Raw genomic sequence first — 12,220 nt, forward strand, 5'->3', positions numbered from 1 at the left:
ATTCGCTAGAGTGTCAGTACTGTGAATAAGAAAAGACCTGGCCTTCTTATGTGTGTTTAGTACAGGACAGCGTTAGTGTTCGGTGGAATGGAAAACCGCCATGATCATTTAGAAAGATATCATAGGGTAGTAAAAAGAGCTCTAAACAAAGAGTCAGGAGTCCTAGGTCCCAGTTCCGATCTTCCGTTAACTAGTGCGTTACCTTGGCAAATCTCACAATCTTGCACCTGTAACTGTAAAATGAGGAAATTGAGCAAGAAGATCGCTAAGTTTCATTTTAGCTTAAAAATGAGATACAGACACCTATACATATATATACACACACATACACACACAACATAAGCACATTAAAATAGATATACATATATACATGTAAAATATGAACATACATTGCAGCTATATATTTACCAACTTCCAGATATATATATGCACACACATATTAAACATATATACACATATATATAATACATTATATAGTATGAAAATAACACCACTGACATGTCAGCGACTTCAGATTATGTGTTTTTTAATGAGTTTTGAGAAGTTTATTCTCATTCACACCTAAAATCAGCCATTTGAGTGATGGTTACATAAACTGACTTGGGCATCTTTTAGATATGAAACAAAAACAAATTGCCCTAACCCAACAAAACAAGTTGCTGGCCTCACTTAGGGACTGACTTATCAAATTCAGCCTCTTTAGCATTGTACTCCAAACTCTTCATCAAGAAGCCACAACATCCTATGAATTCATGTAGAACATAGGAAATTGATGAATCTTGACTTTGTAAATTTGTGATTGAAATTATGTACACTGTATAAGACTTAGCAGCACTGATTCATTTGACAGATATTTATTGAGTACCTACTATATTCTATTTATTGTTCTAGGTACTGGAAATAGGTAAACAAGACCGATGTAGACCCTATGTACAGGTAATTTGGTCTGTAATGTTAGATAAATGTTTGGACTAGCATGAGAACTAATGAAGCTGAAAAACAATTTGTAAGTCAAGGGTCCTCAATTTACAATTTCCCTTTAAGCATTTTCTAATGAGTCAGGACTGATAGCCTCATGTCAGTTAAGTATTTTCTTAGTCATCATAACAAACACCTCCCAAATCTCAACCCCCACCATCTTCCCTCCCCAAACCTCCCTACCTCCCTCCTGAGCAATTTAAGGAACAACCCTTGACACAGCAGGAAGCCACTGTGACCCTATGGCAAGGCTGGCACTTACAAATAGGATTCCTTTTTTACAACTTTATTGAGGTATACTTGACAGTTAAAAATTGTATATATTTAAGTTGCACAGCTTGATGATTTGATATATGTGTACTTGTGCAATAGTTGCCACATCAAGCTAATTAGCATATCCATCACCTCACATAGCTCCTATCTTTTTTTCAGTGCATGTGTGATAAGAACATTTAAGTCTTGCCCTTTTAGCAGATTTCAAGTATACAGAACAATATTCTGAACAGTAGTCACATTATTTCACATTAGATTTCTAGGACTTCTTTATCTTGCCTAATTAAACTTTATACCCCTTGACCATTATCTCTCCACGTCCTCCATCCCAGCCTTAGCCCTCGGCAACCACCATTCTACTCTGTCTCTATGAATTTGGTATTTTTAAATTTCTCATATAAGTGAGATCAAACAGATTTATCTTTCTGCATCTGGCTTGCTTTACTTAGTATATTCTCCAAGTTCATCTATGTTATTGAAAGTGGCAGGATGTCCTTCTCTTTTAAGGGCGAATAATACTTCATTGTTTGTATATACTACATTTTCTTTATGCATTCATTTGTCAACAGGAATTTAGGTTGTTTTCATATCTTTGCTATTGTAAATCACGTGGCAATAGACATGGGAAAGTGGATATCTCGTCAATATATTAATTTCATTTTGATAAGATATTTTTAAATGATTTTTCAATATTTGAATATCACTCTTGCCTCAAAGTCAGTGATTATCATGACATTAACCAATACATGATTATCTTAAGCTTGAATTATGGAATCTGGACTTTTTGTTCCATTTTGAATATATATAGTATATATTTCTATTGTGACTGGAAGGTAAGGAATCAAAGCAAAAGAATTCATAGGTTAGAAAAAGGACTTTATTTTGCATCTTCCCTTGGAGCAGAGTTGGAAGCATTGCATTTTATCACAAAGGCTAATTACTGATAAGAAAGTCTTATAGATATGGGCTTAAAAGTGTTTGCAGTGGCCCAAGAGCATATTTTACTCTGCATATTCATCACCAAAACTAACACACATGGAATCAGTAGGAAGGGATAGACATCACAATGAAGTTGGTATCAATCTAGATGTTTCAATGATTGAGCTGAAAAATATGTAAATGCCACCTGTAAGCACGGTCATTAAGGATACTTATTTGTCCAGGCCCCCAGTTTGAAAGAAAAAAGGGGGAAGACTACATCTCCTGAATGCACACTAATTATGTGCTTTGACTAAGGGCAATTCAGGAAGGTCATTGTCATCAGAAGTGACATCCTTGAGCCGTCTGTTTTGGTACCCTTCTGACTTCATCTAACTAACATGATGGGATCTTGAACAATGCATAGTTAGAAGATCTCAATAGAACTGTTTCTCATTTACTAATGTGCATCTCAACTCAAAGAAGTTGTTATTTAGGTGGATGTTTTTGCCATTCAGCCATGGAATTCCACTAATTCTCAGATTTCTCTGGGGAAACCAGTGATTTCTCTCACCGACATCACCAATTGGAAAACTCCAGGAAGAATCTCTAAAAATTTCCTATTCTCTGTGCTTGTCCTCCATGAGGATGCTCAGATTGCATTTTAAAAGGGGTGATAGATCTTGTGATGTCTATACAGGCTGGGAAGCTGGGGGGAGTACAGTTGGAGTGAGAAAGCAAGAACTGAACTAACCCAGTACTGAGTGGGGTAAATATGGTCTCTGAAGGGTCACTGCTGACCAAGATCTTTAAAAATGAACTGAAACGAAAAATGCAATAAGGAAACTAAAAAGAGTCAAATCTAGAGATGGTTTATATTTTAATCTCTTTTACTATTTCTGCATTTTTAATCACTGAAATAGTTTTAGGACATATACAAGAGCTGGAGGTTGTTTTCCTGCATGTTCTACAACCTACATGAACTTTGAACACTCGGAGGAGAACAGAATCCCCACGTGTCATTGTCTCCCTGACATATTCCAGCATAGTGTTGTTGCCAATGCAAAGCAGACCTCATGTTTGTCTAATTATCCTTCACTGCTAATACAAGGCCTATCTGCCAGGCCCTGGGATTTCCTGCAGCCTTGGATAGCATTCAGAGGGCATAACACCAGCTCTTAATTATTTCTAGTTATGGCGGGGGGAGAGGGAAAGCATGAATACATGCAATACACTGATAATCAATAACCTCAATCTCTTTTCCACCAGTCAGCAAATAATCAAGCAAATAGCTCTTAATTTCATTCCCTCCATCTTTTTCTTGCTGTGACTCTGTGGTTGCAGTGTCATACACGTAAGCATTTAAATATGATTTACATGTTAGAGACCCATAACTGACAGTGATTTTTAAAGTATAAAATATATCAAATGAACATTTGTGATGTTATTACTTTTTGGAAAAGAATACATTGTGTTTTAGTGACTATAAGTTAGACAAACTGTCGAGAGAGGGAAGCAATCCCTGCAAATGGAGTAATCACCAGAGATTTCAGGAAATAATCAGAAATCCATCAGTGCCATGGAGTCAGGAAACTTTTCTGTGAGAGCCTTGAAGAGAGAAGGGCTTCCCAAGGTGAGGCAACAGCCTGGACTAAAGCTTTGAGTTGACCTTGGAGAGAGTTAATAGATATATCAGACTAGTACATGGATTTGTACTGAGGTGCTCCAGAAACCAATTCATATCTGGCATGGTGGGACCAGTAATGCAAGACCACAAAGGCAGGCAGAGCAGCTGACCATGACTCGGAGGCAATGTGGAGTCATGGCAGATTCTTTCACGCTAATACTAGAGAATTACTGCAACAAATAAGGAAATAAGCCAGAGAATAGAGAAAGAAGGCAGACTATTCCACAGACTTCAGAATCAACTCTTAAATCATTTAAGATTACAAAGAATGTGAACGGTAAATTCAAATACAATACAGTTAACACATACCTGTTTGGGGGTGGAAAAGGTTTCAAAGCATATGATTTATGACAAACAAAATAATTAAAGTGGTCTTTGGAGGTAAAAATACGGGATATGACTAATCTAGTGAAATGAAAGAATGGTAAACATTGACTGTAATGATGTATTTGAATTGCTGCTGGGAAGGGAGTTGCTGCCCCATTGGGTGTTTAGTCTACATTTAAGCAACACTACTAACTGAATCTTAAAAATGACATAGGCCCCGGAATCAAACATATCTATGCAGTATTCAAAACCATTGGGAGCAGATTCCAAGTAATCACCAGCTACAGCTTTTGAGGAGCAGCCCTCTGTCTGCAGCCCTCACTCTATGGCTGGAGATGAACCCTTCTGTCCACACGTGCCATCTCCCCCCAGGGCCTGCTGTCTGTAGTCCCAGAGAGGTGGGCTGCATGCAGCTGACCACATTTGTTCTCTAGTAGAGGCTGGATGTGTAGGGATGATGTTATAAATAGCTGCTAAGAACAATGGATACCATGGAAATGGTTCAGGAGCATGGAATATAAAAAAGGAAGCAAGAAATTAAAGGAGAAAAAGAAATGAATCATCACCAAAAATAAAAGGTAGATTGTTCTCTTTCTCCATCATATAGATATATACCTCCCCCCTCATACATACACAGGCAAACACAAAACAATAGCTTCCTTACAGTACTAAGTGACAAAAGCAGATTGCAGAACAATACATAAAAGACAATTCTGCATTTGTATAGGTAAAAATGATAAATCACTGGCAATTTTATATAGTTTCATATCTATAAAATCATAGGGGATAAAGACCTAGGCTTGTATATATAACTTAACAGTGGTTATCCCTTGGTGCTGGAATTATGCTTTCTTCACTTTGTGATTATCTATCTATCTATATATACACACACACATATATTATTTATATATATATTATTTTGGATGCACAACTAAGTAACAAGTGAGTATAAAAATGAAATAAATGAAAAAAGTGAGATAAAATGTGACAATTTAAAACACTTAAAAATGTTTGCATTTTTAACTTATAAATACACAAAAAGATTATAAGACTGAGTTATAATAATTTATCATCAATTTCCAATTTACTCAGAAGGTACCAATCAGTATATTTTAGACCCTGGGAAAACTGCTATGATTTTCTCCTAAACTACAGCTCAGCTTCCATTGGCTCAAAATTGCAACATCTCTCACCTGCAAGATATAGGAGAGAGCCTTCTGGGACCATTTATTTACCATAGCTACCTCAAGACCTCTTAGGGAGGCAGAGACCAACTAAAATTGACCACGCAGATCCCAGATGTGTTGCCCGAAGGTGATCGTGATCACAAAAACCCAAACCTCAAATAATCGAGATCTCTTGGAGTGGGGCCCAGCTATGAGTATTTGTTTAAAAAGCTCCCTAGGTGATTCTAATATGCAGCCAACACCACTAAGCCAACACTACCACCAAGAACCACGGCTCTAATGGATTAATTTACTAATGGTCATTTGAACTTGGCCTTTGGAGAGAGGTAAAATTAAAGCAGAGAGAATGTAGTTGATCAAGGCCAAGTTGTTCCATGGCCCTGAGCCTTGTGAGAAAATAATTATGCAAACAGAATAAAAGATCATAGAGTGGGTACTTCTTGCAAAGTTAGTGAAGTCAGTGGGTAGCCCTCTCTTGTACTCATTGTAGAACAATCTCAAACAGGTATTTCTTTTTGGGAAAATGCTCTATGTTAGCAGATTCCTGTCAAGGTACAATTATTTCACAAAACATAGCAGAATCCAATTTTGATGCTGATGCCAGGGGACTAAAACCCTCTTGGGCACCAGCGATTTCCAGCCATTTCCATAGGAGGATACACGCTGATGCACAAGACATGCTGGACCCTAGCATAACAAGTCCCACTGTAGAGAAGTGGCCGTTTGAATAATTTTTACTCTGTATAACGTCTTTGGTTGCTGGTCTGCAGATTTACAGTGGGTGAAGGCAAGGGAGCCTGCATTCTGGCCCTGCCCTAATTTTTTACATATCAGGAAACTGAAGTTTTGATTTACGTTGGTCTCATAATAGCAGAGGCCAGAAGTAGATACAAGTTTTAACGTGCATTCAGGAATCCCCAAAATCCACTAGAATTTCTGATTTGGAGTTGTGACTTCCCTCTTAGCAGCAGCACAAATAGGCTTTTTTTTTTTTTTTTTTTTTTTTTTTTTTTTTACTGATGATGATCATGATAATCATAACAGGTTGAAATTGTGTCATTAGCTGTCGATTGTTACGTTTATTGATGCCAAACGTGCTAGCTGTATGCTGCATGGATTTCCAGTTATCCTGCTGAATCATCAGTGGCAAACTTTAATGGGAATTTTTATTCCCATTTTACTGTGAGAATACTGAGGTCACACAGAATGCAGACAACTGAAGGTTTAAATCCAGTTCTGATCCTGGTCTACTAAAGCCACAATGCCAATAAAAGTGGCTGTAGAGCTAGGTGAGAGGGGGAAGTGCCGCACTCATACCCTGTGTGCTCTTGTTGCCTGATTTCCCTGTCTCAAGTCCATGGGCCTGGGTTTTTCAGCCACATTCGTTCATTCATTCTTTCAGAGCTATACCTGATAGAACTCTACTACTCCCATTTTTTCATAGCCTGGCTGTATTAGATTTATTTTTCTGGAGCACAGTTATATATCTCACGTATTTTTAATGGAGTTTCATTTTGCCACCCAGCGTAATCTTAGTTCCTGTGGTTTAGAAGGAAGAAAATACTGTTAAGCTCAGTCAGAGTTCTAAACAGATGTTCTACATGTCTCCTTGTGTAGTTGTAGCAATGTATCACTTTCAGACATCTCAGTCTTGGCCTGCCAGCCTCGCTGTGCCCCATGCCAAATGCTTTCAGATACCGTGCAATAAGCAAAAACTGAGGTTAGCTTAAAACCACCAAAGTCATTTTATTCTGATTCTTGAATGCATTAGTATCTGGACTTCAGTAGGGACCACCTGCTCTCAGGAAAATTAGTACCGTCACATCTGTTCAGTAAGGGAAATGCAAGTGTTCTCTGTTTTAAGAAACCTGACTATGTAAAAAAAAATCTGACTATGATCTTATGAACATCAACAAATTATTATCTTTTATAAGGATTTTTCTTTTTAAAGAAAGATTTGCCAGAAATTACTCTTTACCATCTCACTTTGCCTTTCTATTTTAAAAAATAGTGGTCCATTTGCAAGAGTGTGATTTACACACACCTTGTGAAAGTTACTTCCACAACCAATCAGATGGCAAAACACACTAGAGCTGCATTTATAGCACACTGCATTTGTGTGATGCAAGAGCATTCCGTAGAAACCATGTTAAATGCAGGAGTGAGTTAGGGTGAGACAGACTCTATGGAGAACTCAGAATAGAGCTGTGTTGATCTGCCTGGGAAGGGTGATGGTGCAGTCAGTCAGATAATATTTAAATTCTCAAATGTGTACTGTACCAGATTTGCTTCAGTTAAAAACATAATCCAAAATGACAGTTTCACCCCACGTAGCTCGCCTTCGGGCAAACAGAGAAGGGGACTGCATAGGGTTCCCCTACCATCGTGTGATTCTGTGAATGATTAACAACAGCCTGGATCCCTGTAGTCAGACAATGCCTCATCTAAACCCTAAGAAAGGACTAATGAGAAGGAGGAAGCACCATGCAGATCTTCTAGAATCTTGGCATAGCCTCTGAAGGGTAGTCACCTTGGGTTCCTGCATTGTGGAGGAGTTGTGTGAGCCTGAGATGGACCAGGGCAGGGGGAATGGGGAGAAGAGGGATAGTGGTGTGACACAAAATAAGCCACAGAGGCCCAGTCTCAGGACAGGAGACAATGGATGGGGGACACTGGGGGCATTGAGAAAATTCCTTAGCTGAGTTCTGACTCCTGTGGCCATGCTAAATGCCTTTCTCTTAATCCACCTTATCTGATGGGTGCACTGCTAAATACTGTTATTATAAAATGACAACTTTTCCATTGAGAGAGATGGAACAGATTTTAGCAGATAATGGAGATGTGAAACAAAAAAAAAGAGTAGTTTTGTAAAAACAAAACTAACATGTTCACTGTGCCATACCCATACCTGATAAGAATGGATAAACAGGCAGAGTTGGGGACTTTTTATCCAGGCTGTGATCACTGCATACCAAGGCAGGATCCCTTTAAATATTTATTCGCTGGTTCATTTTTCTGTCATCTAGAGTGAAACCGCATCCCTTACCTGAGCAGGCTTCTGGCTGTATATAATAGAGCGACAGGCTGAAAGCTCACTGCTCTTCTCATCTTGATAAGAATCTAGTAAACGCAACACAGAGAAATGCTAGTAAACCCACAACAAAATAAATTTTGATATGATGAAGTGATAATCATTCTACAATTATTTTTTTAGTTTTCAAAAGAGAAAAAATTTTAAAAAATAGAATGGAAAAGAAAACTATGGACAATGCCATTCCTGTTGTCCGTAAAAATGGAGAAAATGTTTTATTTATAGAGGTAGATATAAAGTGATACAGGAAATATATCTGCTCCATGTAAATTTATTAAATGCAACTTTCTTTTTCTCTTTCTTTCTTTTAGATAAAAAACCTCTTCATGAAATAAAACCCCAAAGTAAGTTATTTTTCCTCTTGTGAATATAATTTATTTTCACATTTGCTGCCTTGCTGTTGTATTTGTTTAGGAGCTCAGCAGAATTGAAGTTCCTATGAAAGATCCAGGGCTTTCAAGGCCTCTCCTCATTGAGTTCAGAGTCACATATCAGAGGTTTAAATCCAAAAGAAATATGCACACCCCTCTCCTCCCTCCCAGTAAAAGTAAATCTCTCCTCTTGATTCTTTCTGCCTATAAGTCCATTTCTCTGCAAATGTCATCTAGGATTCTTATTTCTGAAGAGATTTATCACATTAAAATTAATAAATATTTGTCAGTACATGCTTTCTTGAGAGCAGCCTTGAGAGAGCAGGCAAAAGCCTGACTACAAGTCTCTCCACCTAGCATCTTACCTCCTGTGGAATCCATGGCAGCTGGGCAGATTAGGACCCAGAACTCCATGGTGAAATAATTACGAGCTGAGGACTGGGGTGTTGGTACTGGCTTAGGCTCCTTGTACCCAGGCTTGCTTATGGGAGAGCCTTTGAATTGTCTTCACTTTATGCTTCCTGTAGAGTTGGAGAGAGGAGATGGCTGGAATGGCTAGCAGTATGGCATTTGACCTTATGCTCTTTAGTATCACCTGGACACCTTTTAAAATTCCCAGTTTCCAGGCTGTATCAAGGCTATCAGAATTTAAGGTGGAGAGTTTTCAGGATCCAAGAATCTCTATTTTTCAAAACTCCTCAGGTGACTCCAAGGTGCAGGTGGGGCTGAGAACCATAGTCTTAGAAAAATGTTTCTCAAAAGGTAGATCAGAATCCACATACATCAGAATCTCAGAGTGTGGCCGGAGCTTGTTAAATTAAATATACACCACCTCAGAACAGAACAAATAAATTTGAATTCCTGGTTGAGGAGCTCCTGAGAATCTATGTGTTAATATGTTCCCCAAGTCATTCTCATACATCAAAAATATGTAAAGGAAGCTAGGGAAACTTCAAGATACTGGGGCAACATTAATACACCTGTCATTAATAGGAAATTAGACAACTGCCTGGCTGGTTTGGTTTGTAAAGCTTGTGAAAGATGTCCCTGTCTAGCATCTCTCATTCTAGTAGCAACTGAATGACTTTTGATCTTTTAAATCCCAGGGTATTAAAATTCAAAGAGCTTGGAAGAGTTGATAGCTATTATGAGCTAACTTCTTTGAAAGAATTAAGACCCTGTGAGGATAGACAGAAATAGGTACCTTGGGACAGGGGTCACAAGACATGAGGGAAAAATCCAGTAAAGCCATTCTTTTCCTATTTCCTTATGTGGCTTCAGGAAGACTGGAGATAAAAAAATATCATTACTTACAAAGTCTGAGAATTTGGGAAAACAGCAAAAATAAACATTTACACTTATTTCCCTGCTGTCTGCTGCCCATTAAAAAAAATCATTACTACTTAAGTATTGGTCCTCTGATATCATGCATGTTTGATTTTGAATTTATGGGAAGACTGAGTTTGGGGGCACCTGGCTGTGTATATGTGTGTTCACGTGTATGGGAATTGAGGGAAAGAGAAAGAAACAGATCACTGAATATTTGCCCTGTGCTTGTGTCAGGACCCTCAGGATGACAGGAGGAGTAAGTGGACTGTTACCTTCCTCCCGGCCACATGGTGCATGCTGTCCACTGATTCTGTTGTATAGCACAAAAAAGATCATAGGTATCCATGGGGTGGTCAATGTGAGAGTTACTTAGAAATGCATGTATGTGTTTTTAAAATTAATTTCACGCTTAGTTTGTGAGTCTTGTGCCATTCTAATTTGGTTACATCTGTACTTCCAGCCATAAACCCCACAGAAGCTATTTCTAGTCCTTAGGGACTTCAGAATTAGTTTTTGCTTGGGGTTCTCGCTCCTGAGCACCATGCTTAATTGCTGGATACTGCAATAGAATCGCTTAAACTGTTTTAATTTGTGATTTCTCTAAAAATAAGACCATAGAGAATCAATGTGATTGCAAAAGGCTCCCAGAGGAATCTGATCAGGGTTCTGTAAGCTGCATGGTTAGGAGTGCATTATAGAAATTCAGGCTGCAGTTGTTCAGTGAAAGAGAGGCTTAGTGTGAGACTACATGAATCATCACTGATGCAAAATCAAAGTCAATTATGAAGCTAATTGAGAAACAACCTGTGCCTATATATAGCCATACACATGATCTTCCATAAGGCCTGGCAGATAGGAAATATCACTCAGAGCTCTGCACAGAGTGCTCCATGAGCAGACAGGCAGAGGCACAAGCTCAGAGTTGCAGGGAGGTGTAAAAAGAAAGTGGAGTCTTAAGATATCTGTTGGCAAATCATAATGACAAACTGGGGAAAATATGTGCACTGCATAGCTCATGAAAGCACTTATTGTAAATGAGATAATTTAATCAATTACGTTTCCTAATGTACTAAACCGAATGTTTCATTTTCTGCTTCTGCACATCTTAAATTATCTTCAGGTGCTTTATGAGATTTAATCATAGTTAATAGAAACTTCATTACCATCAAATGTGCTTTCAATAAATGTTGTGTAACAATGTCAGGAGGTGCAGTAAAATATGGTAGGTTCTGAATGGCAAACACGCACCCCCAGAGTCAAACTGAATAATGGTTGCGTTGAGACAATAAGACTCTTTGGAGTCTTAGAGAATGCCTTTTTCTGAAAGGCTGTGAGCTTCTGAGTAGCAGCTGGTTTGGTAAATTCACCTGAAGGGGTGAAAAGGATTTAGCTTTTCCCTGGAAGATAACTCCACACTATGCAGTCTCTCTTCATCTCCTTTTCATGCAGTTTTGTACCTAACAGAGATGAGTGCTCAACACAAACTCAGTTAATGGTTCCAGAGCCAGCTACCTCTAGGATATCTTCAGTTGAATATGTCCTAATAACCTTAATCTCAACTTCCTCAAAGTTGAAATTATCCTTTTCTGTCCCTGTCCTTAATCAAATCCTTTTCCCATCTTCTCTATTTCAGGGAACAGTATACCATCAACTCTGTGTATAGGGCAGAAACTTGGAGAGCCTCCTAGAGTCCTCTTATTTCCTTCACCTCCCTTTTCCTGCTCAGTACCCAACAATTCATCACAATCTGACTCTTCTGCCACCTACTAGATCTCAAGTTCATCCGCTGATCTCCATCTCCACTCTGCTCAAACCTATCCCTTCCTTCCTTCAGCAACTTACTAAGTGCTGACCTTGTACTAGGAGGTGTTCTGGGTGTTGGAGAATCAACACTGAGCAAAACACATACAGTTTCTCCTTCTATCAAGCTCACATGTTAGTGAGGAAAGACAGGAATAAACAAACCAGAAAATGCATAGTGCTGAGTGGTGGTAAGTGTTATGAAGAGAAGCAGAGCAGGGTGGGGGGCACTGACAGGGTTAGAGTGAGTGATGCTTTT

At 38.6% G+C, this 12,220-nt stretch overlaps 1 protein-coding gene across 2 annotated transcripts in view; it reads left to right on the forward strand.

Annotated features, from left to right (window-relative positions):
- The window catches only part of UNC5D (unc-5 netrin receptor D), a 593,886-nt gene that overhangs the window by 488,910 nt on the left and 92,756 nt on the right, over positions 1–12,220 (forward strand). For both annotated transcript variants that reach the window (XM_025394124.1, XM_025394125.1), the window contains exon 8: positions 8,773–8,805. In XM_025394124.1, coding sequence (XP_025249909.1) covers positions 8,773–8,805 — 33 coding nt within the window. The remainder of the gene's footprint in view (positions 1–8,772; positions 8,806–12,220) is intronic.

This window comes from Theropithecus gelada, chromosome 8 (assembly GCF_003255815.1).
Source record: "Theropithecus gelada isolate Dixy chromosome 8, Tgel_1.0, whole genome shotgun sequence".
NCBI lineage: Eukaryota > Metazoa > Chordata > Mammalia > Primates > Cercopithecidae > Theropithecus > Theropithecus gelada.